Genomic DNA, 27,229 nt, shown 5'->3' on the forward strand with positions numbered 1-27,229 from the left:
TAGCATTTTCCTTTGGAAGCAAACTAGCTAATTACAGTTCTCTTGTACTGCTTTTATAACCGAAATATAAGAAGCATTATGATGTGCACAGTACTCTGTTATTTATTTATTTTGCTGGGGAGGTCTTTATTCTTCAGTCATAATGTACACACTGTGTTGTCATGTCTGGTGAAGAGGATGAATGAGCCTAAGAGATGTATGGCAGCAAAATGAGGCTCACTCAGCCTTAAAAAGACAATAGCAGCGACAATACTGCCACCTTCTGGTCAGTTTAGAGAACTGATTTCATAGGTGGCGGCAGTTTATGAGGAAGGCCATAAAACATAAACACATAATTTAAGAAGATCACATAGAATAAGAATGCTATGATTGCACATCTTTCTAAAGGTAATTGTGTTAGCTTTGTGTTGACAGGCAGGTGTTGCTCTCATGCCTTCCTGTTACAACTGTAGAATTTAAAAAGTTATTTGATAGTGAGTACTATAACACTACACGCTGTATAATTAACAGGCCTTTGTTTTATAACACTTCCACTTAAGAGCACTGTTTATACAAACTTGTGTCTTATGTTAAAACACACAAACACACACATAATTATCCACACAAAGCTTTGCAACCATCATTTTTAATAGAAAGATTTTATATTCTTTAAACCAGACAACCAGATGCCAGACATTTTTGGATATATTAAAAAAAAAAAAAAAAAAAAAGAACAGAACAAATAAAAGACACAAAATGGAATTATATGGTTTAGACTGTGGATTTAGTGGTCTCATGTACAATTTCTTTGTGTTGCCAAAAAAGTGCAAATTCTCTGAAGAAAAAAAAAAAAAATCACCTATATTTCACCCTGCAGCTTCCAACAGATACACACTGACAGATTTCTTAGCAATGAGCAGAAAAACAACAGAGGTTATGGAATAAAAATCCACACTGAATCATGTAGAGAAAAACATCTGCTGCACTCTGAATATGTCTATTTATGTTATATGTTCTCATCGCTGTCACTGGAGTTAATGGTAGAAGTGAGCAGGTATTCCACCTCTGGGATAAATTTGTGATACACAGAGCGATGCATGTGCCCAGCAACAGGAATGAAAGAAGAAAAAAAAAAAAAAACAGCGCGCACACACACACACACAGAGACACATGTGGAGCAGCTGTTTTCTGCTTCGTGTGATTCAGCGTAGATTTTCACTGAAATGTCCAGATTTGAGAACTGGGTCACTTTAAAATGTACATCAGAAAAGAAACAAAAACTCTATAAAGAATTATAGTAATCACAGTCAAACTCAATCTATAAATAGTAGCCTATTTGTCTTCTCTCCCACGTTAAACCATTTACTGAACTATAAATTTAATGAATGCTTATTATGATCGATAGTATTCTTTCCGCTCTACTGCAGTAATCTTGATTCGTCGTAGATGTTAAGGCCAAAACGTACGTCTGTACGGATCTGAGAATGGAAATGACGGTTATTTGACCATTTCGTCCCGTTTTTCATAATCATTTACGCTTAATATGGATACCAGATCCAACCTTTACCAACAGACAAAGAGATTCTGCAGTAGATACAACACTGCATGTTTAACATTCAGCACAGCGAGCCTTCTCAGAAAGCTTTGCAACTGTTATACAGGTTTCTGTTTCAATAAAGAGTCTCCAGAAATTAAATCAAATCACCTTTCTCCCAAAAAGATCCCAGACAGCGAGCAGAGAGCAGGTGGGGGGAGGTTCGTCCCGTACCCCCACCACCATCACCACCACCAATGCGTGACTATGCAACAAGCTGCATAACAGGTACATATAACAGAGATGTGTTTGTTTGTGATGAGGCGACAGCTCAAGCCATCTTCATTGTAGATACCAAATATTCAAGTTTTTTCTTCTTTTTTTTTTCTTATATAGTTTTTGCATTTAAATAATCAGTTGCACTGAGAAAACAAAAAGACAGGGACAAAATAACCAAAACAATATTGACAAGGATAAAATAAAAGCACACAATTTCAGGATGGCCTTTCGCAAAGTGCTTTTGTTACAATCGCAGAAGCTGATAAAAGGCAGCTTGATAGTGCTACACCGGGGGCCTTTTAAACTATCTGTCTACATGTCTGTCTGTCACATAGTAGTGGGATAAAGAGGCTAGACAGACGGACAGAAACAGCCAGCCGCAAAATGTTGAACATTTCCTTGTCCCTCCTCAGACGCACGACCTTGCTAAAAAGTGGGAATCACAGTATGAAGTTATGGAATGTATCCCAAACTGGTTTACGTTACCACCAAGTGAAAACGTCTCCTCTTCCATACCTCATCCACACCTCCCTCCCTTGCCAATCCCCCTGCTGAGGGTGTGTGATCTTTGATCAAAGGCCAGTCGGCAGCAAAGATGTCGACTACGAGTCCACAGAGAGGGAGAGCGATGGGAGAAGAAAGTGAGAGAACACGCAAACCCCCCTCCCCTGTGCTTTTCCAACCCCATCTCTTTTCAAGCACGCTACAGTCCGACTAATAAGACTGAATCCCAAGCGGCTTCCTTCCCTCCAACTAACAATTCACTGGATCAATATTAGATGGAGAAACAGGTTGGTCGCATCCACTTTACAAAGAGGGAACTGTTCGTGCCAGTACCTTTCAGGGAACTATTACGGTAAATATTTGTATGACGAAGAAAGAAAAGACAGAACAAGAACACAGAGTTTGATTAGACATACGATCAACTGAGCAGACACTGAAACCCAATGCATAGCAGTGAATTTTCCACCTGAGTAGTACTTACATAGAGACAAAAGAGATATGCAACATTCTGATGGTTGCAGTTCCCCAATGTGAACTCTGCGGTGACCTCTTTTGTGTTACGTTTCTTAGGCCACGTATTTCCCATCAGCGTAGAGGACCGACACTAAACAGTTACCTGGGCTTCCTGCTCTCATCCCTGAAAACAACATTCAGCCCTCTCCTACCACCTGGATTTGCTCCTCCTCCCTGTATGCCAACCTTTATATCTCCAGAGACGGAGAAAAACTCCAAGTGCAAACTGTCCCCGCTTGGCTGAGAGCAGCCAACAGACAGCAGCCTGCCTCTCTGAAGGACCCAGGGCTGTCTGTGTAAGTGCCAGAGCCACGCTGTGCATACTGCCGTACTGCATATGCTGCGCTCAGCTTGCTCTGCTTCGACAGCCTGATGGAAAACGCGCAAAAAAATAAATCAGGTGTGCAGCAAAATGACGAAGCAAAGCAAACAGCCCCCTTTCTGTTGCCACGAGTCGCCATATCACCATATTAACAGTCACCCCATCCTGCTTTGTTTGATTTTTGCAGTTATCGTGCTTGTTATAGTCTTTGTTTTATGGCCTTCTCAGATAGATTTACAAAAAGTCTTTGATAATAGCACAGAAAAAAAAAATAACATTTCAAGGTCCATTTGAAAGAAAAGGGAAAAAAAACAAACAGTTGCAATGAAGTTCTGAGACTGTCTTGGTGCAGCCTGTGTCAGAGTAACCTTGGCCTGGGGCTGAGGCAGGGGACACACCAGCTGTGGAGCCATGGAGGCAGAGAGAGACACTAATATATCAGTTCATTCAGTACTAACTATCGTTTTAGTACGAGCCAATCGGCTTTCACAATTTGGTTTCAATGTTACAAGAAAAGTGTTTAAATGGTAAAAAAATAAAAATAAAGGAGAGTTGTTGTTTTTTTAATTCCTGTCCACATAAGGCACACTGTGGCCCTTGTGTCTGCACAATCCACCTGGTGGGAGTGAGCCTCAGCCCCACGCCGCATGACATTACCGTCTGAAAACACACACACACCACCATGAGCTCAGCACTGCCCAGTCAAGGCCACAAAGTCACCGTCTGTCTCAACCAGAGAACATTTAAACTCAGCTCAAACAGCAGAAGGTAAATGGAAATCATCCAATTCAGCAGTAACAAAAGTAAGAGTATTAAAAAAAAACACATCAGATTTTAGGATCGATAATCCGTCAGCGGACTCAACATAAGACAAAAATCTCAGAATGACAAAGAACTGGAATGAGTATCTGTGGCATCTTTAAACATTGCATCTGAGCCATCACCAGGAACTAGTAGGTTTTTTTTCCTTTTTTCAGAGAAGATTTGCTGCTTGCCTAAATTTTCTATATTTAGATTTTCATGTATAAAGAGCACGTATGATTGACTTCTATCAAAAAAACAAACAAAAAAAATATCCCAAATCTCTTTTGAAGAGCCTTCAGATTAAACAGTAAAACTAATAATCAAACATTACATTGGTAGCTTAAAATGCCCAGTGACTTAAATGAAAGCAGTTTTTTTTTTCTCCTTTGGTGTTTATTGTTGCTGGACGTCTGTATATTTTGAATATACTATACATGATTATTTCTACGGAGGGGTTGGATGGACTCTTAATGAGACCATTGAGTATTAACCACACAGCTCTGTGCTCATGGAAACTCGCAGGCCTTTCTGAGGTCCCCTGTCCTTTTCCCATAAGCAGGACAAGGACATTTAACATTAGTGCAAACTTTTGCTCTTTCAGCTAAAGCACCACTTCCAGTGCTATCAGGCTTTTATCCATAACCCCACCCAAGCACCCATTAGCCCCACCTTCCTGGCACAGCATCCCAAAACCATGACCACGCGGACAACACACACACGCGCACACTCACACTAGCATATACACACCCACACGCACGGCCACGTATAATTATTAGAAAAAAAATAGCTGTAGCACAACACGTTATTTTAAGAAAAACGAGTGTAGACAGAAACAAAAAGCTATACATCCTTACACCTCAAATTCTATTTTCCACAAGGATACAAAGAGTGAGAGAAAGCAAACTCAAGTAAGTATACACACATTTCTGCATATGTATTCCAGAGAAGGGCATCTGTGTGTGGCTTAGTCAGGGAGGCCCAGCCTGGAAAAATTATAGACATACTTTCAATATCTCTTGTTTACAGTAGACTAAGATGGAGGGCAAAAAACTTTGGTTAATCAACAAACAACATAAGACATTTGGGGAAACATTAAGGTCCAATGAAACATTGTGTTTAAGATGACCCACAGGTCTTGACAGGTAAAACGTCTGCCACGTCAAGATTAGTGGGTTTAGGCAGTCCAAGCCAAGTACCACGATACATGAAGATCACAAGACATTAGACTGCCCCGCTTACATCGGTCTGCCTGCAGGAGTCAAACTGTGCAATAATTAACCCCATCTTTATCATAACGAAACAACAAAAATAGAAACTAACTCTCAAGACCTGGCCAAACCCTGACAATGGCCAACAAGGGTAAACAAAGAGTTATGCAAATCTGCACCAAGAGAGCCGTGAAGTAAACAAGCAACTGTCCAATGTGTTGTTCTACAATATGGTATTTTCGCTTCTGTGGTACCGCGGACCTATTATCACTGCAGTTCCTCCGAGAACACATGTAGTTTTGAGAGTAGCTGGTGAACAGATGGGGTAGACACCAAGTTTGTTTATCCAGCGTTGTCCTGAGACCCTTCAGCCTGCCAGCCAGCAATGCATGCTTGTGCACATGCATGCAAAAAAATAAAATAATAAAAATGCATGTATACACGCACACAGCGCTCTTTCCACTTGTCTACCTCCTCCTTCTATCCCCTTACTTTACATTAAGACGAAAAAAACAAAAAAAAAACAAAAAACAATCACTAGATTTTTTACAACTAAATTCAAGTGCATTCAGTTACATGGATTGATTTACTCTTTTTTTTGTGTGTGTGGACCTGCCTGGCTTCTCTTGTAGAGATCGACACTCGTTTCCTCTTTTCTTTTTTGGCAGCTTGTTGTCAAAACCTGAACGAAACCAGCGAAGGAGCTCGACTTCACCATCACGCACTAAAGGAAAAGGCTGATCTCATTTGCAACTGGTTTGTTTCAAAGTACCCGTTTCGTTGACCAAAGTGCCCTCCTCAGTAACAAAGTGCAATCATGACCTGCCTCTTCCCATCCAACGTGCAAAAGGACTGATAGTTGAACAAAAGCACTACTGCAGAAATTACAGGGTGGGCTGGTGGGGGGGGGGGGGGCGCACTCTACATCACATACATGTTCTCTTAACGCAAAAGGCTCAATGTGCTCGTATGGAAACTAAAGTCAGATTCTGGAGTTTATTATTGTTTAAGACGGACAAATCCAAACGTATGGAGTCGCTGACAATATTCAAACAGATATGTCAGCTCTGGTGTTTTCCCCTTCTCTACAGGATACCTGGACCCAGTGAGCGTGTGTGTGTGTGTGTGTGTTAGCGAGACAAAGTGTATTGGGGCTGGCAGCTCAGGGTGCATGTTTGAACAGGCTGTGGCTGACTCACACACGCTGATGATGTGGCCAGAGGGACCCTGGCTGCCACGCACACACACACGCACGCAAACACATGTACATGTAAACACAGTCGCACACTAAACTGCCAGCACCAGGCGTCCTCCCCACAGTAACACCAGGCTCTAATATAATAATATCCCCTCCAGGCTGGTTCGGGGGCATTAGAGGACTACAGAGGGAGAGGGAGCGAGAGAAAAGGCCTGATTTGATCCCCTCCTGCCTGGAAACGTGGCTGAGCTGGGGGAGATTATTTTTTGGAATGCAACAGACATTGCGAGATCCCCCTCCCCTTCCCTCGATCCCCTCCCCCATCAACCAGCTGCAGCTGCGCTCCTATTTGGCCTCCCAACTTGGACAGGTATTTATTGCTCTCTTCATCATACAGGTTGCCTTACGGTTGTGTGGTCCCCAGGGCAAAAAGATTGGAATAAGCATAAACCTCCTTGCACATCAGCCCGCTTCCTTTAAATATTACCTCTCCCTCAGCTGGATATCTTTAGTAAAGCTGTGCAAACATAGAAAAAAAGGTGCTCGTCTATCTCTTCGTACTCTTTGTCACTCTCTCACTCAGGCTCCTTTAACCTGCGGTTGGTTAAGTGCTACCCGCGCCTTGTCACACAAGGACAGAATCCGAAAAACTGCAAAAAGTTAAGCACATTCATTCAATCGACCCCCTCGTCCTTTGGGCAGGAACATATCAAGTGTTAAGTTTAGGACAAATGGGTGAATCAATGCTTTTTTTTTTTCCTCTCTCATCGAACATTCATACAGTTTGTTTTGTTCACCCACGAGCTTCACTCTCTGAGAAATATGACATCAAGCCTACGAGGAAAAAAAAAATGTGATTGGTAACTACAACTCAGCATTAAGAGGGGCCAATGTCATATCACCACCTGCTGTATATACATGTATACAATAATAAAGTGTCAAGTACCCGAAGCAGTCAAAAAAATAAAATAATGAGAAACAAAAATTAAGACAAAATCAAAAGGGCGAACAAACATATTGACACCGCAGGGCTGTGAGGGAAAAGAGGCCACGTAGTAAAGCCAACACGTACATTGACAATGGTAGTGCTTCAGAAACACAAACCCTCCACCCCTCGTTTTCCCCGAGTCCTGCAATTGGCGAGCCCCCATTAAAGTGGATTTGACTCAAAGTGAATTTGTTTTTCAGTAAGACAAGCCATAGATTCTTAAAATGCATTTTAGAGAGTAAGTAACACTTCAATCAAACCCCTGCCTCATTCTTTCTGGAACATTTAGAGAGAAAAAACTGTTGCATCAAAACTGTGGCGAGTTTTCCTTGCATATGCCATATTGTGGCAATGGTGTTTCTATGGTAACTGTACATTTCAGACCTGCAAAGAATAGAAAAAGAGTTGTTTTCATTGGGAGGATTTGTCCTCGCTTCACCCGTACAGCAGCCAGAAGGTGCTTGACAGACACCTTTCTTAGAGCTTGAAGGCTGTGAGGACAAAACCAATAAAAATCTAAATCAACTGCATAGTTGCTCAGAGTTCCTTTGTATCTATCATACATTTGCCTAAGCACATATGCCACATATGTATAAAACCCCTATTATTACAAAGAAAGAAATGGCCCAGAAAGTGGACGTGATGGGTGCATGATTTGAAGCGTTCTTTGCTCTTTAACAAATAAACCAACTTAAGTGCTTGCAATTCTACGCCGTGTCCTAAGTAATAGGAGAAAGAAATATAAAGATTAGATTTTTGTGACACCCTGATTTGGTTTATAGAGGAATAGTTAGTTGTTTGTTGTAGTTTTTTTTTTTGTAGTTTTTTTTTAAATTGCCTTTGCATCTTTTACTCCTCTCTGTTCATTGGCCTGTCTCACAGGCGGTGCAGAGTGACTATGGTGTCCAGCAGTGTCCTTGTCTTCCCTGCAGTCTCAGGGCCCTGCCTCCCCTGCTAGCTCCTGCAGCTGAGGACTGTGTGCGTGTGCTCCAGCAGCAACCTCCACCTCCGCTGCCGAGGTCGACTCCGATCGCCGCCTTCCCCTGATGGTATGAGACCCGGGGCCGGTGTCGGATCCGGAGCTAAGCAGGCCCATGGGGGCCTCGAGGAGCCCTGGCTCTCTCACGCGAGGTTTCCGGCCTCGACGGGAGGGGATGCCGTTGCAGCCGTCCTTCTTGAGGTGGCGGTGCAGGTGATCCGAGCGCACAAAAGTCTTAAAGCAGCTCGAGCACTGATAGGGGCGCAGGCCGGTGTGTACACGCATGTGGTTCTTCAGGTCGTAGTTGTGAGCAAAGGCAGCTCCACATTGTGTACACAGGTAAGGCTTCTCTCCTGTATGCTTCCGCATATGAACCTTGAGCTTGTCCTGCCTGAGAGGGAGAAAAATAAACACGGTCGAGTAAGAATACAAAGGCAAAAAATCTGCTGCACTAGAAAATCGGTTCACACCCATTTGAATGCACTTAGTGCACACAGCCAGCTTCAGGCTCTAATCACTCGTGCAATATCATGTACAAATACATAATTAACTCAAACTATATTATCAATTCTCACACGTACAGTGGCCAGCCTAATATGCTTTGGATGGATTTATTTCCCATTTAAGAGCCATCTCCTGGATCTCCTCCAGTTCCGTGAGGGTACCCTGTCTAACTGATGAGAAGCCATAAACTTAACCTTTTTATTTGTGTAAATGCACGCAAGAGCACTATTGCTAAATGATAACAATATCAGTTTTATATCAGCGTTTTATGGCTTTTGTTAACATGTGTTTGACGACAACACAACAACAATTGACAGATTGCAAAAATGTTTAATGGAGACTTGAATTTCCTCTGCAGCGGAACGGTTCCAGGATCATTTGGAAAAAGCTGACATTTATTGTGGAGTAGTACTGTAGTACTGAGTGCAGCTCAAGTTTGCAGCTTATATTTATCCACAAGAGTCGTACTGGGACTGACTTTTGTAGGTGTCGCACATGAGCAAATAAAACAGCTGATGTGGAAAACTTGCTTTCCAAAAAATTGTGAGGTCTACAACACTGCAGTCAAAACAACATACAGCATGACTCTATATCAAAACGCATCTCATAACATGAAACTATTTGACTTTCCAATGACACCACCTACTAAACTTTATCAGGCTTCTTTGGCCTTCATCTGACTCTTGTCCTTCCCTCCCCCCTTTAGCCCTTACTATCTCTCCAGCTCCGAGCTCTTAAATCGCCTAACCCTTCTGTACCGAGGGCAGAGGGCTTCTAAACAAACAAGCGTAGTTAAGACAACTGCATCTGAACACATACACACCCACCCACAGGTGTGTGTATGCAAGCGCCAGGTAAGTGGATTAGCTGTCATACAAGGAAACAAATAAACCCACTGCAACGCTCAGAGGGCTGTATACCTGTGCCCTAAATATAAATGTTAACCAAGAAACGCATGTGTGCACACACATACACACGATGCAGACACATAGTTAGGGTGAAGCATTGGAACAAGGTGGCATACTGACAGAGGTGAATTATTTAAAGGACAGGGGTGATTTATTACTGTGCGAGGCACACTCTTAACCCTGTTCAAACAGGATTAAGATTACAGTGCCCCCTTGGTAAATTCAGATTGGTCTTCCCTACCTGCCATGCCAGCAGAGGTTTTGGCTATTTCTAGCCAACTGTATCTATTTCCAACACAAGTCCACTGATTAATTAATTAAAGGAACGATTTCATGGAAAAGTCAAGACTTTTAAATAAGAGGAAAACATGTGCGCTCGAGTACCCTTCTGTAGCCTAGTCACATTTATTTGAGCAGGACATGGCAGATTTCATTAGAGAGGTAAGGGAGTGACAGAAAGAGAGAGGAGGGGGTGGTGTAACTACTCTGCCGTGGGCAATAATCAACATAACCAGAGATCAAAAGTTCACATTACTGCATTGGAGCACATAGAGCACCATCCAGTGCCTGTAATCCCCCTCTGTATCAGAGCACAGCACTTTATAGCAGCCTTCCACTAGATAACACTACCATGGCACTGCCTTCTTTTATAGGACCCCTACGTTAAAATTCCAGGACTTTGCTATGAAGGCTGTCACAATAAAACAGACCTTTACAACCCTCCAGCCCCCTCTCTCTGACCTGAAAGATTCTACGTGGCGTTGTTATTAACATTCAGCTTCAATGTTATGTCGGGAAAAATCCTGGTTAGGGCCTAATCACTCCATCTTCAAGTAAATACACACGCACGCGCGCACACACAGCTTCACAAGCTGCACTGTCTACTTAATGCAAAGCTAAGTTGGTTAACGCTAATACTCCTGCTCTTGGCTTTGTGGTGTTTCCCCACTGCTGGCCATTTTGTCAACAGTGTCCAAGACTATTAGCACATGTGACTTGAGGAAGTCTCTTCATTAATTGGGCTTACCTGGTAAAGCGCACTTTGCAGATGGCGCATTCGTAGGGTTTCTCTCCCGTGTGCGTTCTGATGTGACGCGGGAGCTTGCCTGCCCCTTGAATGACCTTGGAGCATATGGGGCACTTCTGGAAGGCCTTGGAGCGCATCTTCCGTTCTCCTCCACCCCCGCTGGCTCTCTCTCCGACCCCCCTCTCTGCTCCTACTCTGTCTTGGGCTGTACTGCCTCGTGATAACCAGAGTGATGGCACTCCCTGCGTTACAGCGGATGACGCTGTATCTTCGTGCTGTGTACTGCTAAAATAATTCAAGTAAAATTCCATGTCAGGGTCATCGCCATCTCCCTGGTCCTCACCGGTTGTAGCACGCTCCTTCTGCCTCTCGATGGAGTCCATCATCTGCTGCAGGAGGGCACTTGCTGAACCCCTCTCCGTTATCATCGCCTCCCTACAAGCGTCCTCCGTTTCGGGCTCCTGCCCCAGCCTAGAATTGTGAGGGAGGTAGAAGTGTCCGTTTTGGGACGGAGGGTAGTATGAGGACCCCAGGTTTCCTCCGTTACCCTGCACCGCGTCCCCATCCTCATCTTCATCCTCATCATCGTCTTCTTCCTCTGGTTCCTGTTTAGGGACCTGGGACAAGGCGAGGGCCAAGGGGGAGTAGTACTCGCTGGGGCCAACAGGGGCCCCGTTGCTGGGGGTGCCCCCGTTACCGTGATTAAAGTGCAGGTGTGCGGTGGGCAGGTCCCTGAGCTCCGGCGTGCTGCAGCTGCTGCTCCAATGCGCCCCTCTCTGGAAGTACTCCAGATACTCCCGGGCCCGCACCCGGTTCCCCTGCTCCCTCCCTCCTTTGCCTTTCCCATCCTCATCTTCACCCTCATCTTTTCGCTCACTGCCCGCCTAAAAGTAAGAACAAATAAAGTGTTACAAGCCTGTGAAAAAAACCCACAAATAAAAACAGAAAGAGAAGATGGACCAAAGGCAGAGGAGGAAATGCATGTTTAAAATAAAATGTTTTAAAATGTTTATCAGATACAAAAGGATGATGCGTGCAGACCTGTAGGGGCTGAGGCTTTTCAGCACTGACTCGGTATCCTGGATGCAAACCGAGGCACTCAGAACACTCATGGGTATTAGTATGTGCAATGAGACAATGAAAACTAATTGGCAAAGAACATTCATGCCCGGTGTATGTATAAAATGAACAATAAAGCAGCACACGGCCTGTGTATGTCTTCGCTGCCGTACTCTGTAACTCTTAAAAACACCAGTCTTGAAAAAGGTTATCAAGAGGCTTCAACTTTTGATAAAATGTAACAACAGATGTTAGAAAGCTTCCAATAATGATTTGACGTCACGTCATCTTATCTCATGATGTAAAGCATTATCCATGCAGTGCAGCATGTCACAGCTACACTTGATCACGTTGAAGTGTAGTTGCAATGTGCTGTGTCTGTACTCTGTTAAAGAGCATGCTGTCCCTTCATGAATGCTGTTGGCTCAGAATGAGTAAGCGCTGAACTAACCCCACGGCTGTGGGGGTGTGTTTGGCATAGTGAGAGAAACTGATAAAGGCCGTGATATAAGCTTCACTATGCTATGCTGAGCATTAATTGAAGTTGATGGCTTAATGACAGGGTGGCCCGTTCACCATGTGAATGAATCAGTTACTTGGATAAAGTACGGTTCCTGCCTAAATTTGAATTGTGACACAAGTTACTTTAGCATTAAAAGTCTCGTACCGGCGGGGAGAGCACTTTGGTGTCCAGCAGGTGTGTACAGACGTCCTGGACAGGTGGGATTTCCAGGAGGCGTGCAGCAGCAAGGATCTCAGCCACACTGCTATGACTGACTGTCAGCGTGGCCGTGTAGGCAAAGTCCAGCAAAGCTCCCAGAGCCTCCGCTGCCACAAAGTCGATGTTGTAGATGTTCTGTTGGTCGGCGGCTACCCCTGACGTGAAGAGCTTGTGGAAGTAGGTGCTGCAGGACGCCAGGACGGAGCGGTGAGCTGGGAACTCCCGATCTTGGGAAACCAGGAGCACGTCACACAGCAGCCCGCTGAGCCGCTGCTTGTTCAGGCTGCCCAGTATGTCTGCGCTGTGTTCAGGGAAAGGGATCCCCACAGGACCTTCCTCCGCCTCTCCCGCTCCTCCTCTCCCTCCTCCACCCCCACTGCTTGCTATCCCCCTGAGCCGCCTTCCGCCCCTCCCGCCGGCTCCTAACGACATCTTCCACCAGCCTGCCGCCGAGCCGCCTAGCACAGCCCCCACCCGTGTATCCGTCCTGCCGTCTGTCCGTCTGCCTATCTGAAGGAGAGTAGAAACAGGTGGAAAAGAAAAAGAGGAAATTAGCAGACAGGTATTACATGGACACAGAAAGAGAAATAAACATGGATTAGCTGAATCAAAAGTTTGCAGAGGCCTCATTTGAAAATTATTTAAATATCAAGTATAAGAATGGAGAGTTTTCAGTTCATGGTACACAGCTGGTAAAAATACACGTATAAAGATTTGAAATATCTTTGGAAAACTGCAAAAACATCATATCTGGTTGCCCAAAAATTGACAATATTATCAAATGTAAAACTGGCTGTACAAGTAGGATGCTTACATTTGAGTTTTCAAGCAACATGTGAATAAAGTCAAAACAATTTAATTTCTTAAAAATTGTAATAACCAGTCTCTAACCTAATATTACACCATTTGAATACAGACTTTTTTTTAGCCTATGATCTTCAACCGAATAAACTGTACTGACTTTTCCAGCCGGTCAATAGAAATTTCTAATGAGTCACTCATCTTTATTCATTAATTTCTTGGCAGTTCAAAAACTTCTCTGCTGCTTTTTCACACCAACACATCGACAGTTTCTGTGAAAATACATCAAACCTTCCCAGAACCACATACATCAAAATCTTCACAACATGCTGCTTAAAAATAAAAAGAGCCTGCTATAGACCTGACTGAAACCAAACTTCACTGTGAGCATTTCACACTTGCCAAATTTGCTTAAGGCTGTAAACAATTTACTTTGTTCAAGCAGGAAAGAAGCTATTTGGTAAATCTATATCACAACTTCTCAGAAATAATTTTAGTGGTTTGGTTAAAGACTTTGTGCAAAACAGGACTGTTACATATATTTGGTGCAATGAATTAGTTTCTAATGGTGCTGAATAAACAGTAGCCTGCAACAATTTAGATTTGGGTCAACAATTGGGTGAAGATGTTTGGATTGCATGCATGCAGGTGGCTAGGAGCCCATTTCCTTGTATACACGCCCACATCTATGGGAGTGTGCATGCACTTGTGCAAGGAATCAAGTAAGAGGTCGTGGAGGACAGATAGGCAGAGGGCTGTGGGGATCAGAGTGCATGCTGGGAGCTGGGCTGTGCAGGCTATGCTCTCTGTGTCGGTGGAGAGCCAGAGAGGGAAGCGAGAGAGGTGGAGGAAAAGAGGTGGAGGGGAGGAGGGGGGCTGCCAGAGCAGACCCTGTGGAAAAAACTCCACAGGAGGAGGAAGAGGACACGCAACAAGCTGCGAGGGAACGGTATTAAAAAGGGAGGTTGTCAATCCGGTCTGAGCTGGTTACCCCACCCTGTACTGTGTGCCAAGTTTCAGAAAAGGCCTGTCCCCTCGCTCACGTGTGGGGGGAGATTAAAATGATCGACTGAAGCCTGCGCAGTGGGAGGGGGGTTTCGGCAGAACAAGCCATCCTTGATTTCTCTACGAACGCACGGGGACACAAAATACTGTAACATCAATAACATATCAAACACACACATACAGGCCATGCACACACTCCAACCCTTTCCCCCCTTCTCCATCTGCCAGGGAGACCCAGCAGGGGGCAGTGGGTGGTGGTGGGAAGCAGGGATGTGTTGCATGTGCTGCTCTCTACGAGAGCAAGGCATTGAAATGACATTCCTTCAGATCAGACCTTCTGGTGTGTTTGTACACTACACCCCACTAACAAACCTGCCAAACCTGGCTGCCTCTCCTCTTTTGTCCCAGTTCACCCATGCTCACCTCTCCTTCTCTCTCCTTTGGAAAAGTCTGATGACACACCTGAGATTTGGCAACAAGTCACCTTTGTACAAATAAGCAGATGCATGTTTAAGCTTATTATGAGCAACTAAATAGGTCAATGATTTTTTTTTTTTGCATTAATTACCCCGAAATCTAAAAGCTTCTACATCCAGAGATCACACATAAGACTGATTTACGTATATACATGGTTGTGCTGTGTTTGATTAGTGTTAAATATGTAATGGCTCGAGCATTTTTTTATTATTTGCTGTAATTCTCTCTTAACTCAATTCGGTTTTGATAGGCAGCTGACCAGAAAGCCTCTGCAAACACTGCCAACGTCTTTCGCAAAGCTCCGATAGAAGCGGACTGTCAGACATGGCAAGAGCAAATTTTATTATCCAACCCCTCATCTGAATATGTTGAGGGAGGGGAGGGAGATGAGAGCAAAGACAAAGAGAGATGACACGGGAGGGAGAGAGCGAGCGCGAGCGGTGTGAGATGGAAGAAAGAGCAAGAGAAAGGGCAACCGCATGGCTACCGGTCACGTCCTTCGCAGGTGGAAATAGATCTCTGTGAGCCCATCCAGACCCGAGCCAACCTGCTTTTCTCTAACACAGATCTACAGCACCTGCACTAGACCAGGCGAGCTTGGGTAGCACGCTATCCCCCGCACATACAAAGCTGACCCTAGGTCACGGCTTTGTGTGGTAAAGACGTTGAGCTGAGAGGAGATAAAGAAAAAAAACACACGCATACACACGCATACATGCGCAAACTTGATTCAGTGCCAATGAAGCGCGGAGGCACCACTCTGCATGCAAAAGCCACCTGTCCTCAAATAAACCTACAAAGAGCACTACGAAAAAGGAAACACAGTGCAACAAACCTGATCCTGACACCTCCTCATGGCTTGAAACATTCCTTATCACTAATTCATGCCTGTGGGTGACAAGGCCCGCAGCCCGGCACAAAGCAGCGCAGCAGCTGTCCGTGTCCCTGGTGCTCCACTTCCAGGGTAGGGCCTCCTCTCAATGCTCAGTCCATGAGCACCCAGGCCTGCTTTGCAAGTCAAACAACTCCTTTAAAATAGGACCTACCCATCCCTTCCCCGCCCTCATCACCTTCATTTCATCTGTAATCTGCCCCTTCCCATTTATCTGCACACAACGGTCGTTTCCGACTTTCTGTTTTGCTGTTGTTTCGGTTGACTGTGCAGTGACCTATGCATTAAATATCTTTGCCAGGACAGTTGTACCCGATTTTAGTCTCATTCGCAGACAAACACGTTATGACAGGAAGCGCGGGTAGTTAGTAAAAGCAGTAGTATTTTGGCTGATACACATCATCTGTGAAACATACCACTCATTCCAAAATACAAAGAAACAGTCTGCGCAACCTCAGGTGTTTTTTAGATGAGAAAATATATTGCTTAATGCACACAACAACAAAAAAGCAACCGAAAAACAACCGTCACAGCGAATACCACATCAGTATCTGTCTGTTATTTGAAACTTTCAGTTACCTCTTTCTCAAACTTGAAAAACATGAAAATTTGTAACTGGCTCATAAAAATATTACACAACTCAAAAGTGCTGAGAAATCCGCCTTTAAAAGAGAACAAGCAGAACAAACACGAGTGAATTAAAGAGCCCTTAAACTATAAATGCTAATGGAGCATGTAGCAGCCATGTTTTAAAAGGGAAATGCAGGAAAGTTATTAATTTTATCTTTTTGTAGTCCTAGACCTTTTACAAGAGAACAATTATTTCTCAGTTTTACTCGGGTGAAGACTTTATACATTCACCATCTCATTCACTATCCAAGTAACTCATTTATTACGACCTCAAGTGTTTGTATAAAGACAAAACTGCGGCTCCAGAAATGAAAATGTGAAAAATCTTTGCATCTGGTTGGCCCTATGGTCCTGTCTGTTCTTCCATAACACTTTTTTTTTAATCATATCTCTTTCTCCCTTGCCCTTATTTCACAAACTGACTCAACTGTTTTTGCCTCTATGGCAACAACTAAGGGAATCACTTTACTCAGGTCAACAAAGTTCAAGGTGGGACAAAGAGGACATCGTAAGATAACTGGAATGAGGAGGGGGGTGGCAGTTCCTAGGAAAAGTGGATTTTGATCAAGTGCCACAGCTAAGTGACTCATTGCTGCCAGCAGTGGAAGGAAACCTGATTGGTCATATTGGGAGCAAAGCAGGAAGAGAGTAAGCAACTGATAAAACTGAAGCTGCGAGGGCTGGTCTAGGCCTGGCAGCTTTCACTAGAAACTAACCAGGAAGCACTGCCAAAACATAGACACAAAGCCAGTGAAAAGGTGGTGGGTGAGGCAGGGCGTTAAACTTACAAGCTCGCTCATAACTCATGAGCACATGGAGGCCCAGGAATCCGGCTCAGATGTCAATGATAAACTCAAGAGATCTCATTCGGTTACCTGGTATAACCTGTTACAATAAGTGGAAAGGTAACCACCCACAAGTGGGGCAAAGTTTAATTTGAGGAAGCCAGCAGGGGGATTTATGAGTTCCTTAAAGAGTGTTCGTGCTGCCGTATAGCAAAGGAGCTCCAGAAGAGAGACATGTAGCTGCTGTCAATGACTTACAGAAGCCCTCAAACTGTTCTGAATTTGCATGGTTTTATTTTCCTGACCGTTTACACTGTAGTACTCAGACCCACGGCCTACTAAACACACAAACAAATAAAAACAAAACTGTGATTCACTTTAGCATGACACACCGAAATGACTGCTCTCGCAATGCACACAATAACAGAAGGAGTACATTTCTTTTTGCACCTGGACATCTTCTCTTATTAGACAGCATTTTACTTAAAATCATATGTAAATGATGTTCTGATGTAGTTCAAACTCCTGAAGTAGCAGTCTGAATAGAAAGGGACCTTCTTAAATAAAACACTGTTGCATGCACTACAAATCTTTTTTTGTGGTCACTTAATGTAGAAAAAAAATACCATGCTGGTAGATAATCAAATCTTTTCTCTCAGATTTTTATTTACAAGTAAAGCTTTAACTTCAACAATTCTTTAAAGCCAGTTACACTTTTGTGGTTTTGATGACAATTTCGTGCCGCTGATCAGAATTATAACACATGGTAGGGAGACTAGCTTCTCTCAGGCTGCAGCATAATAAAACCACATCCACAGTCTGAGTTCCTTTTAGTGTGAGTAACATGGTTCGACACTGCCATGCTGCCAACCAGGAAGTGTATGAAAATCTAAGACGTGCCTTCAGAAACTGCACTACACCCCTACACTGCGTCGTCCGGCACAACTTGAGCTGGCCAATCGGTCGGTCCGCAGGCCCAGCGTGCCCCGGCTGCATCGCTCTGTGCATGCGCAGTCCAACAGGGAAAGAGGACTTCCTGTGAGTCTGTTGCAGGCGTGTAACAGAACCCGCTCTGTTATCAGATGACCAGTTCTCTGCTTGCTCGATCTCTCTGTCCCTACTGTCTGACCCCCCCCCCCCCCCCCCCCTCCACGCACACACCACCGCCTCCCCCTTCCTCTCATCTGTCGCTCTCATCTCATCATTGCTCCATCTCTGTCTCAGAGTCTGCACTGCATAGTATCCACCACATCACCCACTTCCCCTTTCCACTGCTGAGGAGGCAAAGCAGCCCAGACCAACCCACCCTCCCGAGTCTCACCATCCCCTAATGCATCCCACCCATCGTCTCTCTTGTTTCATTGCAAACCGATTCTCTAAATCAACGTGCGGACAGTGTCAGATTGGTCTCATATCCTCCTTCCTGATCACTTGGCCTTTCTGCTTAATTAAAAATGAGCCTTTGGACTCTGTCCTACAGTTCTTAATATCAACTTCACAATAAATTAAAGTGTTGACAGAAGCCTGCCGCCTTCGACAATTCAATGGTTTTTACTTGATACTGAAAAACCCTCGCTTAACTAAACATTAAACTCCCCAAGTGTGGAAATTCAAGTCTAACTTTACCCCCCCACTCTGTAAAACATCTCAGCCTTTTACTCTCCCACTCTAATTTGATCAGGTTGTGTTGGCCTCTCCATAATAAATGTCCCAGAAGAGAACAGAAGAAGCCCCTTTACTCCCCCTAGACTTCAGCACAACAACAGAAAAACAACAGAGAGGGGTCTGTCTGTCTAGCCAGGCTGGAAGCTGTGGTATACTAAGCAGCTGACCAGGGGAACCAAACATTAGGGGGAAGTGAAGCTGCATTCACCATGGAGGAGGCTAACCAAACAATATGAACTGGAGATAAATGTGCAAATGCCTATAAAAGAGCATGTATAGAGACGGGGCAGAGAAACAGTATAGAAAGCATGTGCTTTTTAGCACACAGCACGACAAGAAAATATCAACACGAGTGACACTAGATACTAGAGATTATGTGACCACATGAAAAAAAGTAAAACTCAACAAACACAATGACCGTTACATGCGATCTACAGTACACAGCCAACATTTCACTCCGAAAGAACCCTCAAACTGCCACGGCGACATCACGCAACCTGTCTTCTCAGTCTGTCTGAACCTGCTAGTTTTGGGCCATAGTGGTGTAGGCACAAACATACAGGAATATCAAACTGTATTCAGCCTCACCGCCAAATTGATGGGTGGTGTCTTGGACCTGCCCACAGCCACTGAAGTCCCCTGCAATTCCCCTGGAGTCTATTGTTGGTAACACAGACGCACACGCATGCGTGCACACACCCATACAAACACATATGGCGTCCTAGTTTAACCTCTTGCTGGAATTCACTTGAAATAACTATACTTTTCTGACACAGTAGTACCTAAGAAATAACACAGCACAACATCAACACAACATTTACTGTAACTAATACATACATGCATTTGTTTGTAACACTGGGCTAAATAGAAAATGTCGCCTGTCACCTTCTGAGAAACATTCCAAACACTTTCCCAGCACTTGGGCGTCTTCGTGTACTGCGCTCTGCTTGTACCCTCTCCGTGCCCACACACTTAAAAAAACGGGTTCAACAAGTATGCAAAGCCAAAAAATATGCATCTGGTTATCGGGCAAAGCAGCCGAGGGTTGCTATGAAGTCTTTAAACCACGAGCCGCAAGAAAGCATTACACGGCAGACAAGATTAGAATCTGCTTTTAACAAGATACTGGTGATGAAGGGGGTGAATGGACTACGCAGAAAACATGTCATGAGATTGACCGTGGTGCAACTGGCTGAGAAAACCTGAAATCAAGCCACAAGAACATAAGTTCTCCAAGAGAAAGTTTCCAGAGCTTATGTGCTATTTTAATATTGCATGGACTTCGCTGTGACAGCTTCCCCTACAAGCGAAAATCAGCTGTCACGAGATGTGTCACATATTCTCTTTGTCAGCGAGAAGAGATGCCACTTACTGATGATTCTCAAATAAGCTGTTACTCAACTGCTCACCTGTACCCTGTCAGCGATCAGCGTGGTCGCGCTCCTACAGTCTAGAAAACATCTGATATGGTGGTTTTTGTGGAGTTGGTTTAACAGCCCTAAAGAAGCAGCAGTACAGGATGTGCGACTGTCTTCATCTTTTCACTCTACTAATAATAGCAGCAGAGCCATTTAATCACAGCAGTAGGTAAAAAAACATTCAAAGAAAAGTGCATCTTAACAGCATAAAAATAACCCCCATGCACAATGAGCTTAAATGGCCAGAGTTTAAAAAGTTAGCGTGGTGGAAAGGAAAAACTTTGTTTAAACAAGCAGCTATTTCTCTGTGCACAAACTTGCACTCAACAGTGACCTATTTGCCATTCTCTCCTTTATCTGCAAGTGGGTCAAGAACTCTGAACTCTATCAAGCCCCTTTGCTCTCACCCACAACATGCTATGGCATTTATTTCCTCTGCTTGCCTCTTGTCTCCTTTCAGTGACAGCCTAAAGACACAGTTTGTGTACGCGCGCGTGTGTGTGTGTGGATGCCTTTGTGGTGCTTACCAAATAGGCTGAAAATGTTTCCCGAGCCCTATCTGCCTCCCCTGCCTGCCGGCCAGCACTGCTGCCTCCGTCTCTGGGCAGGGCTAGAGCTCCACCAGACAGGAAACTTACGAGTGGCCCTAGTCATACAGGCAAGCCCTTGCCTGATCCCACACAAACAGACACCTACCCCCCACCCCCCAACCACCAGCACCAACGCCACCCCCACCCCACCCCCCCTCTATTTTCAGCCCACAACTCAGCTTTGCATCCCCCACCCTCATTGGCTTGACAGCAGCTCACTCACCACACCTCCTTGTTGGGATAGGCTGGCGGCTGTTCCCTTTCCTGGATGGCCGAGGGCAAGGCACTCTGGGATATAGAGTTCTGCAACTCCGTTTGACCTGGTTTACGGTCCCTGCTGTACACTACGAGTCCCAGCTCCCTCTGCCCTCACCACCCCCACTATCTCCAAGCCTCCTCTAACGTAAGCACTCGGGGCTGAATTATACACTACAGTATGTTGCTAGCAGGCTGCCAGGTATTAAAGTACCGAGCAGCCATGTAGCAGGGCAGAGCTTCGCAGGGAAAAAAAAGCAACAACATTTCAGCCTCAACTGTCAGAGCAGTACTGAAGTCTTTCATCAGCTCACGCTACAGTGACATGGCAGACCCCTGAAACTCCTGCCCTAATTTGTGACTTATTCATATGGTGAGCAGTGTACCAGTGCCACTCCAACATGCCCTGCGCACACAACTCACACCACACGGAGCCTTTCAATCGCTGCCATCCCCAAAAGTTGTTGCCATTGCTTTTACCTTATCCGATTGAATTATTTTTGGTTCCTCCTCCTTGTTCACTGCCCCCCCACCCTCTCTCTCTCGAGAACCCCCCTCCCCTCCTCTCCCTCCTCCACCACCTCCACCTCCTCTAAGTGCTTCCACCTGCCTGAAAAGTTAATGCCTTGAACACATCCTATAAACTTTATCTCAAGATTCCCCAGAGGTAAAGAGCAGCACAGAGGAAGTACTTTAGGAGGATTAAAAAAAAGAGGAACCTTAACTAGAGACTACTGCTGCGACCCACCTCTCCTCTCCTCTCTGGCCAACCCCCCCACCCTGCTCTCCTCTCTGGCCCCCTCCCTCATTCCTCTCCTCTTCTGCCCTGCTCTCCTCTGTTCGACAGGCCCAGGGCAGACAGAAGGGGGGGATGACAGGGTGTCTTTAGCTCACCTGCGATGGCCGTGGTGGTGCTTGTTGTGGGTTAGCTCAGCCCTCTCCTCTCCTCCTCTCCGGAGCTCTCTCTCCCTCTCACTGTTGTGCAGCTTAAAGCCCCGTATGCGCTAACCAAGCAGCAGCAGATCAACTCAATTCCCTTCCTGGTTTCTGGAGGGCAAAGAGGTCCCTCCCTTTCTCTCTCTCCCTCTGTCTCTCTCTCTCTCTCTTAAAGAAACAGCATCCCCCCCCCTCGCTCTCCTCTCCCTCCTCCCTCCGTGGAATAAAAGTAAAGTGAAAATCATTTTGTGCTAAAACAGTTGACAGTTATCAAAGTAATAAAGTCACTCACATGTAACACCAATCATTAACCCACACCTTCCCACTCAGCAGTTTCACGGTGAATGTCTTCCAGTTTTCCCCTCCGCAGACAATCGTGTTTTTGGGGGGGTTTTGGGGGGAGTGGCGGGGGGTTATAATGTTAAACAGAGTTGTAGTCCGTGTCTGTTCTCACTCGCCTCATCTCTCACTGCTCCTTTCCTTTTCTCTGTCAGTTGAGTCGCACCCACCCATCCTATTGCCTGAGGTCATGGTGTCCCACCCCAAAAGCAAGTCTTGGCACATTCCAGCACATACACTGGGGGCTGCCAGCAACCCCCCTCTATACACATACACTCTGGCTCTGCACAGTGTTTGTGCATAATACCTGCCAGGCTCCAACAGGTGAGGTATTAGAGAAGACATTTCTAAGTGAAAACGTGTCTTACCCACTGTGGAGAACAGCGAGTTCCCGTGTGTAAATTTACAGTCCGTGTATTTGATGTTGCGCCACTTCCAACCACCCACCGGCACACCCCCTCAGTGAGAGCAAGCCAGCCATTGTACCACTGAGTGGGATGGAGCATAAGATGTATTTGATAATCGTGTTGCACCATGAACCAACCCAGCACACCTCTGAATGCACTTTTAAGCAAGATGTTTTAAGCACGCACATACAAGACACACTTTACACAATGTTGCTGTTTGTGAACAGTCTCTGAGCCACACAGGAGTCCCACAGTGTAGCAGAGCCTGACACTGACTTGGCACTGCACACATGCAGGGGAATTAAGGGCTATTTGGCAGGGTGAGGCAGTGACACACTGTCTGTCTAGAGGGCACTGTTCAGCCAATCTCCACATTAGCACGTGGGAGTTATAGCTCACAAAGTTCAGAAAAACATGTGAATTGCAGTATGTGAACCTTTGATGTTACCACTTGCTATAATTTCCAAATCTAAGACAAGAGGATGCAGGTGGACAGGCTGTGGCCAAAGTGAAATGAAAAAAGCAGGATATACACATTCACATAAATACATAAAATTTTCACAAGATGCCTTCTATTCAGTTTTGCCCTAATTACCCACAATGAAAATGAGTTGTTCTCAGTCCACAGCAGTCTGAGATGATGTCAGACATTTTTATAGCAATGTCGCCTTTTGGTCCAATATAAACTGGTCCTCCCCAGAGCCAGACACCCCACATCAGATCTGGATTTGTCATTACTGTCTGAATGATGGTTTTGATTATATCTCAGGAAAAAAAGAAGGCAGTTAACAAGAATTCCTGTCCACAGACTGCCATGACATTCTTACAAAAGGTCGATATATATTTAGTAAAAGTAAAAGGTTTCTGTGACCATAGGCATAGACTTTTTTGTATGATCTCCAGTTTAGTCTTTAGCACATTTCACATGCAGGTAATAATCTTTAGTTTAATGAAACTGGCACAGACTATTGTGCCTGTACACATTTTTTCTTCCTGTATATGCAGGCCCCTAAGTACAATATCAATGTAACTTGTAACTGTGAGTTGCATGTTATTATAGCTTTCGTTCAAACGGATTTCTAATGTACTAATGAGTGGAGAGAGTGTGTTGAGAGGATGGAAGGAGCACTTTGAGGAGCGCATGAATAAAGAAAATGAGAGAGGGTGGACGACTGATGGAGGAAAGTTAGTGAATCAGGAAGTGCAGAGGATTAGTAAGGAGGAAGTGAGGGCAGCTAAGGTATGAAGAGTGGAAAGGCACTTGGTTCAGATGACATACCTGTGGATGTCTAGAAGAGGGCAGTGGACTTTTTGACACTGTTTAACTCAATCTTAGAGAGTTTGAGCCTGAGGACTGGAGAAGAAGTGCACCGTACTGATTTTCAAGAACAAGACTGATGTGTAGAGCTGTAGTAACTACACAGGGATAAAGCTGATGAGACACACCGTAAAGCTGTGGGAAAGATTTGTTGAATCTAGGTTAAGATGAGAGATGGCGATCAGTGATCAGCAGTATGGCTTCATGCCGAGAAAGAGCCCTACAGATGTGATCTTTATTTTGAGAGTGTTAATGGAGAAGAACAGAGAAAGTCAGAAGGAGCTACACTGTGTCTTTGTGGATCTGAGAAGGCAGATGATTGGCTGTTGAGAGAGGAACTGTGGTACTGCACAAGGAAGTCAGGCACGGCAGAGCAGTATGTGAGGATGGTGCAGGACATGTATGAGGACAGAGACAGGGGTGAGGCGTGAGGTAAGAGTGACAGATGGCGTTAAGGTGGGGGTGGGATTACACTGGGATCTGCTCTGAGCCTCTTCTTGTTTGCAGTGTGGACAGGTTGAGAGATGAGGTCAGACGGGAGTCTTCAAATGAGACTGTGATCTGTAGTGACAGTAGGTAGCATGTGGACGAGAGCCTTCAGAGGTGGAGGTATGCTCTGAGAGAAGAGGAATGAAAGTCAGGAAAAGGAAGACAGAATACCTGAATGAGAGGGAGACAGGTGTAACAGTGAAGCTGCAAGGAGCAGATCAGTTTAAATACCTGGGGCCAGCCAACACAAGAGAGCAAAAAATATACAACTGGATTAATGTCAGGGGATCTGTCCAGTTAATAGCATTCACTTTTGACTTTAAAAGAATGGTTACTTAGTTACGGACCAAACAATGCTCTACCAACATGCACCGGGCATGTGTTCATGATCTTTGGTAAAATTTAATAAGGTCTCTAACTTGTTTATTGAGTTCCAGCTCAGTAAGGCCACGTTGCATTAGAAACAAGCAGCGGGTGTTAGCAAATTTTTTTCCAATGTGGGTGACCCAGAGGAAATCAGAATATTAGATCAGGAACAAACGGTGCAGAAAAGCAGGATAGAAATGATTGTTTGTGTTTTTTTTAGCCTCATGTCCAGCTATGTGCCTATAATGTGAAAATTGGCAGAGCCAGAAAAGTGCGTCATATAAAATAACTGTTTAATGATGTGGTGAAACCCTTTAATAAGAGTCATACACATGTAGTAGTACACAGGTTTTAGAATGAAAATATACTTAAATATCTAAAGTAAATTTACTCATTATGGGGAATGGGCCTTTTCAAAATTATGCATAATTGTTCATTAACAATGTGGACACCTTTTTTGATTTTTGTTACTCATGTAATACTGGGTACGTTTATCTAAAAAACGCATAATACATTAAAATCTCTAAAATAATAAGTAAATAAAGCTTTAAATTCAATAATATAGAATAAAATGCACATTATTTGCATACCAAATACAGTGGAATAGAAGTAATAGAGCCTGGAGCCTGGCTCTGCCGAAGATTCTTCCTGTTAAAAGAGTGTTTTTCCTTCCCACTGACGCCAAGTGCTTGCTCACAGGGGGCCGTCTGATTGTAGGGTTTTTGCCTTACAATATAAAACACATGGAGGCGATTTTTGTTGTGATTTATGGTTATATAAATTGAAACGGAACTGAACAGAAGTAGAGCAGCCACGCGGCGGTGCTCGGCCTTTTTTCTGCCACCGTTTTTTCTTTTTTTTAAATTTTACTTTATATATATGTATATATATATATATATATATATATATATATATATATATATATAGCGTAGCTTCGATCTGCCTCTCAATGCTAAAGTAACACTGCCCTAAATGTTTTTAAAAATTACATTAAAAAAATATCAAGAATAAAACTTACCGCGCTGAAGTCAGCATTCAGCAGCCTGGATTCCAGTCGCCATTTATGTGTTAACCAAAGTTAGCTAACTAGGCTATCCCCACTGTTGCTAGGGTTACCAGCACTGATGTATGGAACTCTGTCAGCCAATCCCAAACAAGTATCCCGTTCTATGTTCATCAGTTCACGGACTGTCTTAAAATTAAAACACGTGATTAAATAACTGCTCCAAAGGCAATAATTTAGAAATACTGAAGCCATCAGGCCAATCCTCCTTACTAGCTGCCACTGCCCTGCCAAAATTCAGACTATGCACCAAAAGTAAGATTTTGTAAACATGTAGCCAAATTTTATATTTATTTCATCTTTTTTTAATCCTTAGTTACTAATTTCTTTTAAAATTAATGATTAAAAGCTGAAGAAAAAGCTGGCTGCATAGTTTGCATATCTTAGCTATTCAAATTAAAGGGACTACACTCACAGGCAGTTTTATTACACACCTGTTCATTTCCTCTTTATCTAAACAGCCAATCACATGTGCATTTAGAAAAGAAGTCATAGTCAGGACAAGCTGCTGAAGCTCAAACCGAGCACCAGGTTGGAGAAGAAAGACGATTTAACTGACTGAACATGGCAAGGTGATTTTTCCCAGACAGCCTGGTCTGAGTTCTGTAGAAACTGTTGATTTACTGCGATTTCCCACACAACCATCATTTGCAGAGAACGGTCTGAAAAGGAGAAAATATCTAGTGAGCAGCGGTTATCTGGGTGAAAACACCCTTTTTTTGATGTCAGAGGAGATAGGCCTGACTACTTTAAGCTTATAGGAAGATAAAAGTAACTAATTAATTTCCAAGGTGTGCAGAAGACAAATCTGTGAACACAAAACTTAGCAGTGCTAGAGCAGCAGAAGACCACACTGGGTGCCACTCTTGTCAGCTGAGAACAGGAAACTGAGGATACAACTGACAAAAATTGGGCAACAGAAGAGTGGAAAATGTTGCCTGTTGTGATAAGTCTGGATTTCTGCTGCAACATTCGGATGGTAGAGTCAGAATCCTGCCGTTAACAGTTTAGGCTGCTGGTGGTGGTGTAAATGTGTGTGGGGGGGGGACACGGGGGTCATTACCTGGCACACTTTGGGCCACGCTGAAACGCTACAGCCTGACTGACTGTTGTTCCCAACCATGTTCAGTGTATTCATCTTGGCTGCTTCCAGCAGGATAACACACCATGTTAAAAATCCCAACACGTTTTTTTGAACGGCACGAGTTCACTGCACTCCATAGCCTCCAAAGCCACAAGGTACCAAGCCAATAAAGCACCTTTGGG

The 27,229-nt window shown here is 44.3% G+C and overlaps 1 protein-coding gene across 5 annotated transcripts; it reads right to left on the reverse strand.

Annotated features, from left to right (window-relative positions):
* Nucleotides 1–609: 609 nt before the first annotated feature.
* zbtb7a (zinc finger and BTB domain containing 7a) lies at nt 610–26,008 on the reverse strand. Of its 5 annotated transcripts, none has more exons than XM_025903027.1 (4): nt 25,919–26,008; nt 12,474–13,037; nt 10,748–11,631; nt 610–8,699 (listed from the first exon to the last, which is right to left on the reverse strand). In XM_025903027.1, exons 2-4 carry the CDS (start codon nt 12,957–12,959, stop codon nt 8,264–8,266), a joined length of 1,806 nt encoding a protein of 601 aa, XP_025758812.1. In that variant the 5' UTR covers nt 12,960–13,037; nt 25,919–26,008; the 3' UTR covers nt 610–8,263. The 5 variants fall into 5 exon arrangements, with proteins under 5 accessions (XP_025758812.1, XP_025758813.1, XP_025758810.1 ...); XM_025903028.1 differs by lacking the exon at nt 25,919–26,008 and adding an exon at nt 21,940–22,098 and having other exon boundaries at nt 12,474–13,033; XM_025903025.1 differs by lacking the exon at nt 25,919–26,008 and adding an exon at nt 21,940–22,098.
* Nucleotides 26,009–27,229: the final 1,221 nt, after the last annotated feature.

Source organism: Oreochromis niloticus, linkage group LG23, assembly GCF_001858045.2.
Source record: "Oreochromis niloticus isolate F11D_XX linkage group LG23, O_niloticus_UMD_NMBU, whole genome shotgun sequence".
Taxonomy (NCBI): domain Eukaryota; kingdom Metazoa; phylum Chordata; class Actinopteri; order Cichliformes; family Cichlidae; genus Oreochromis; species Oreochromis niloticus.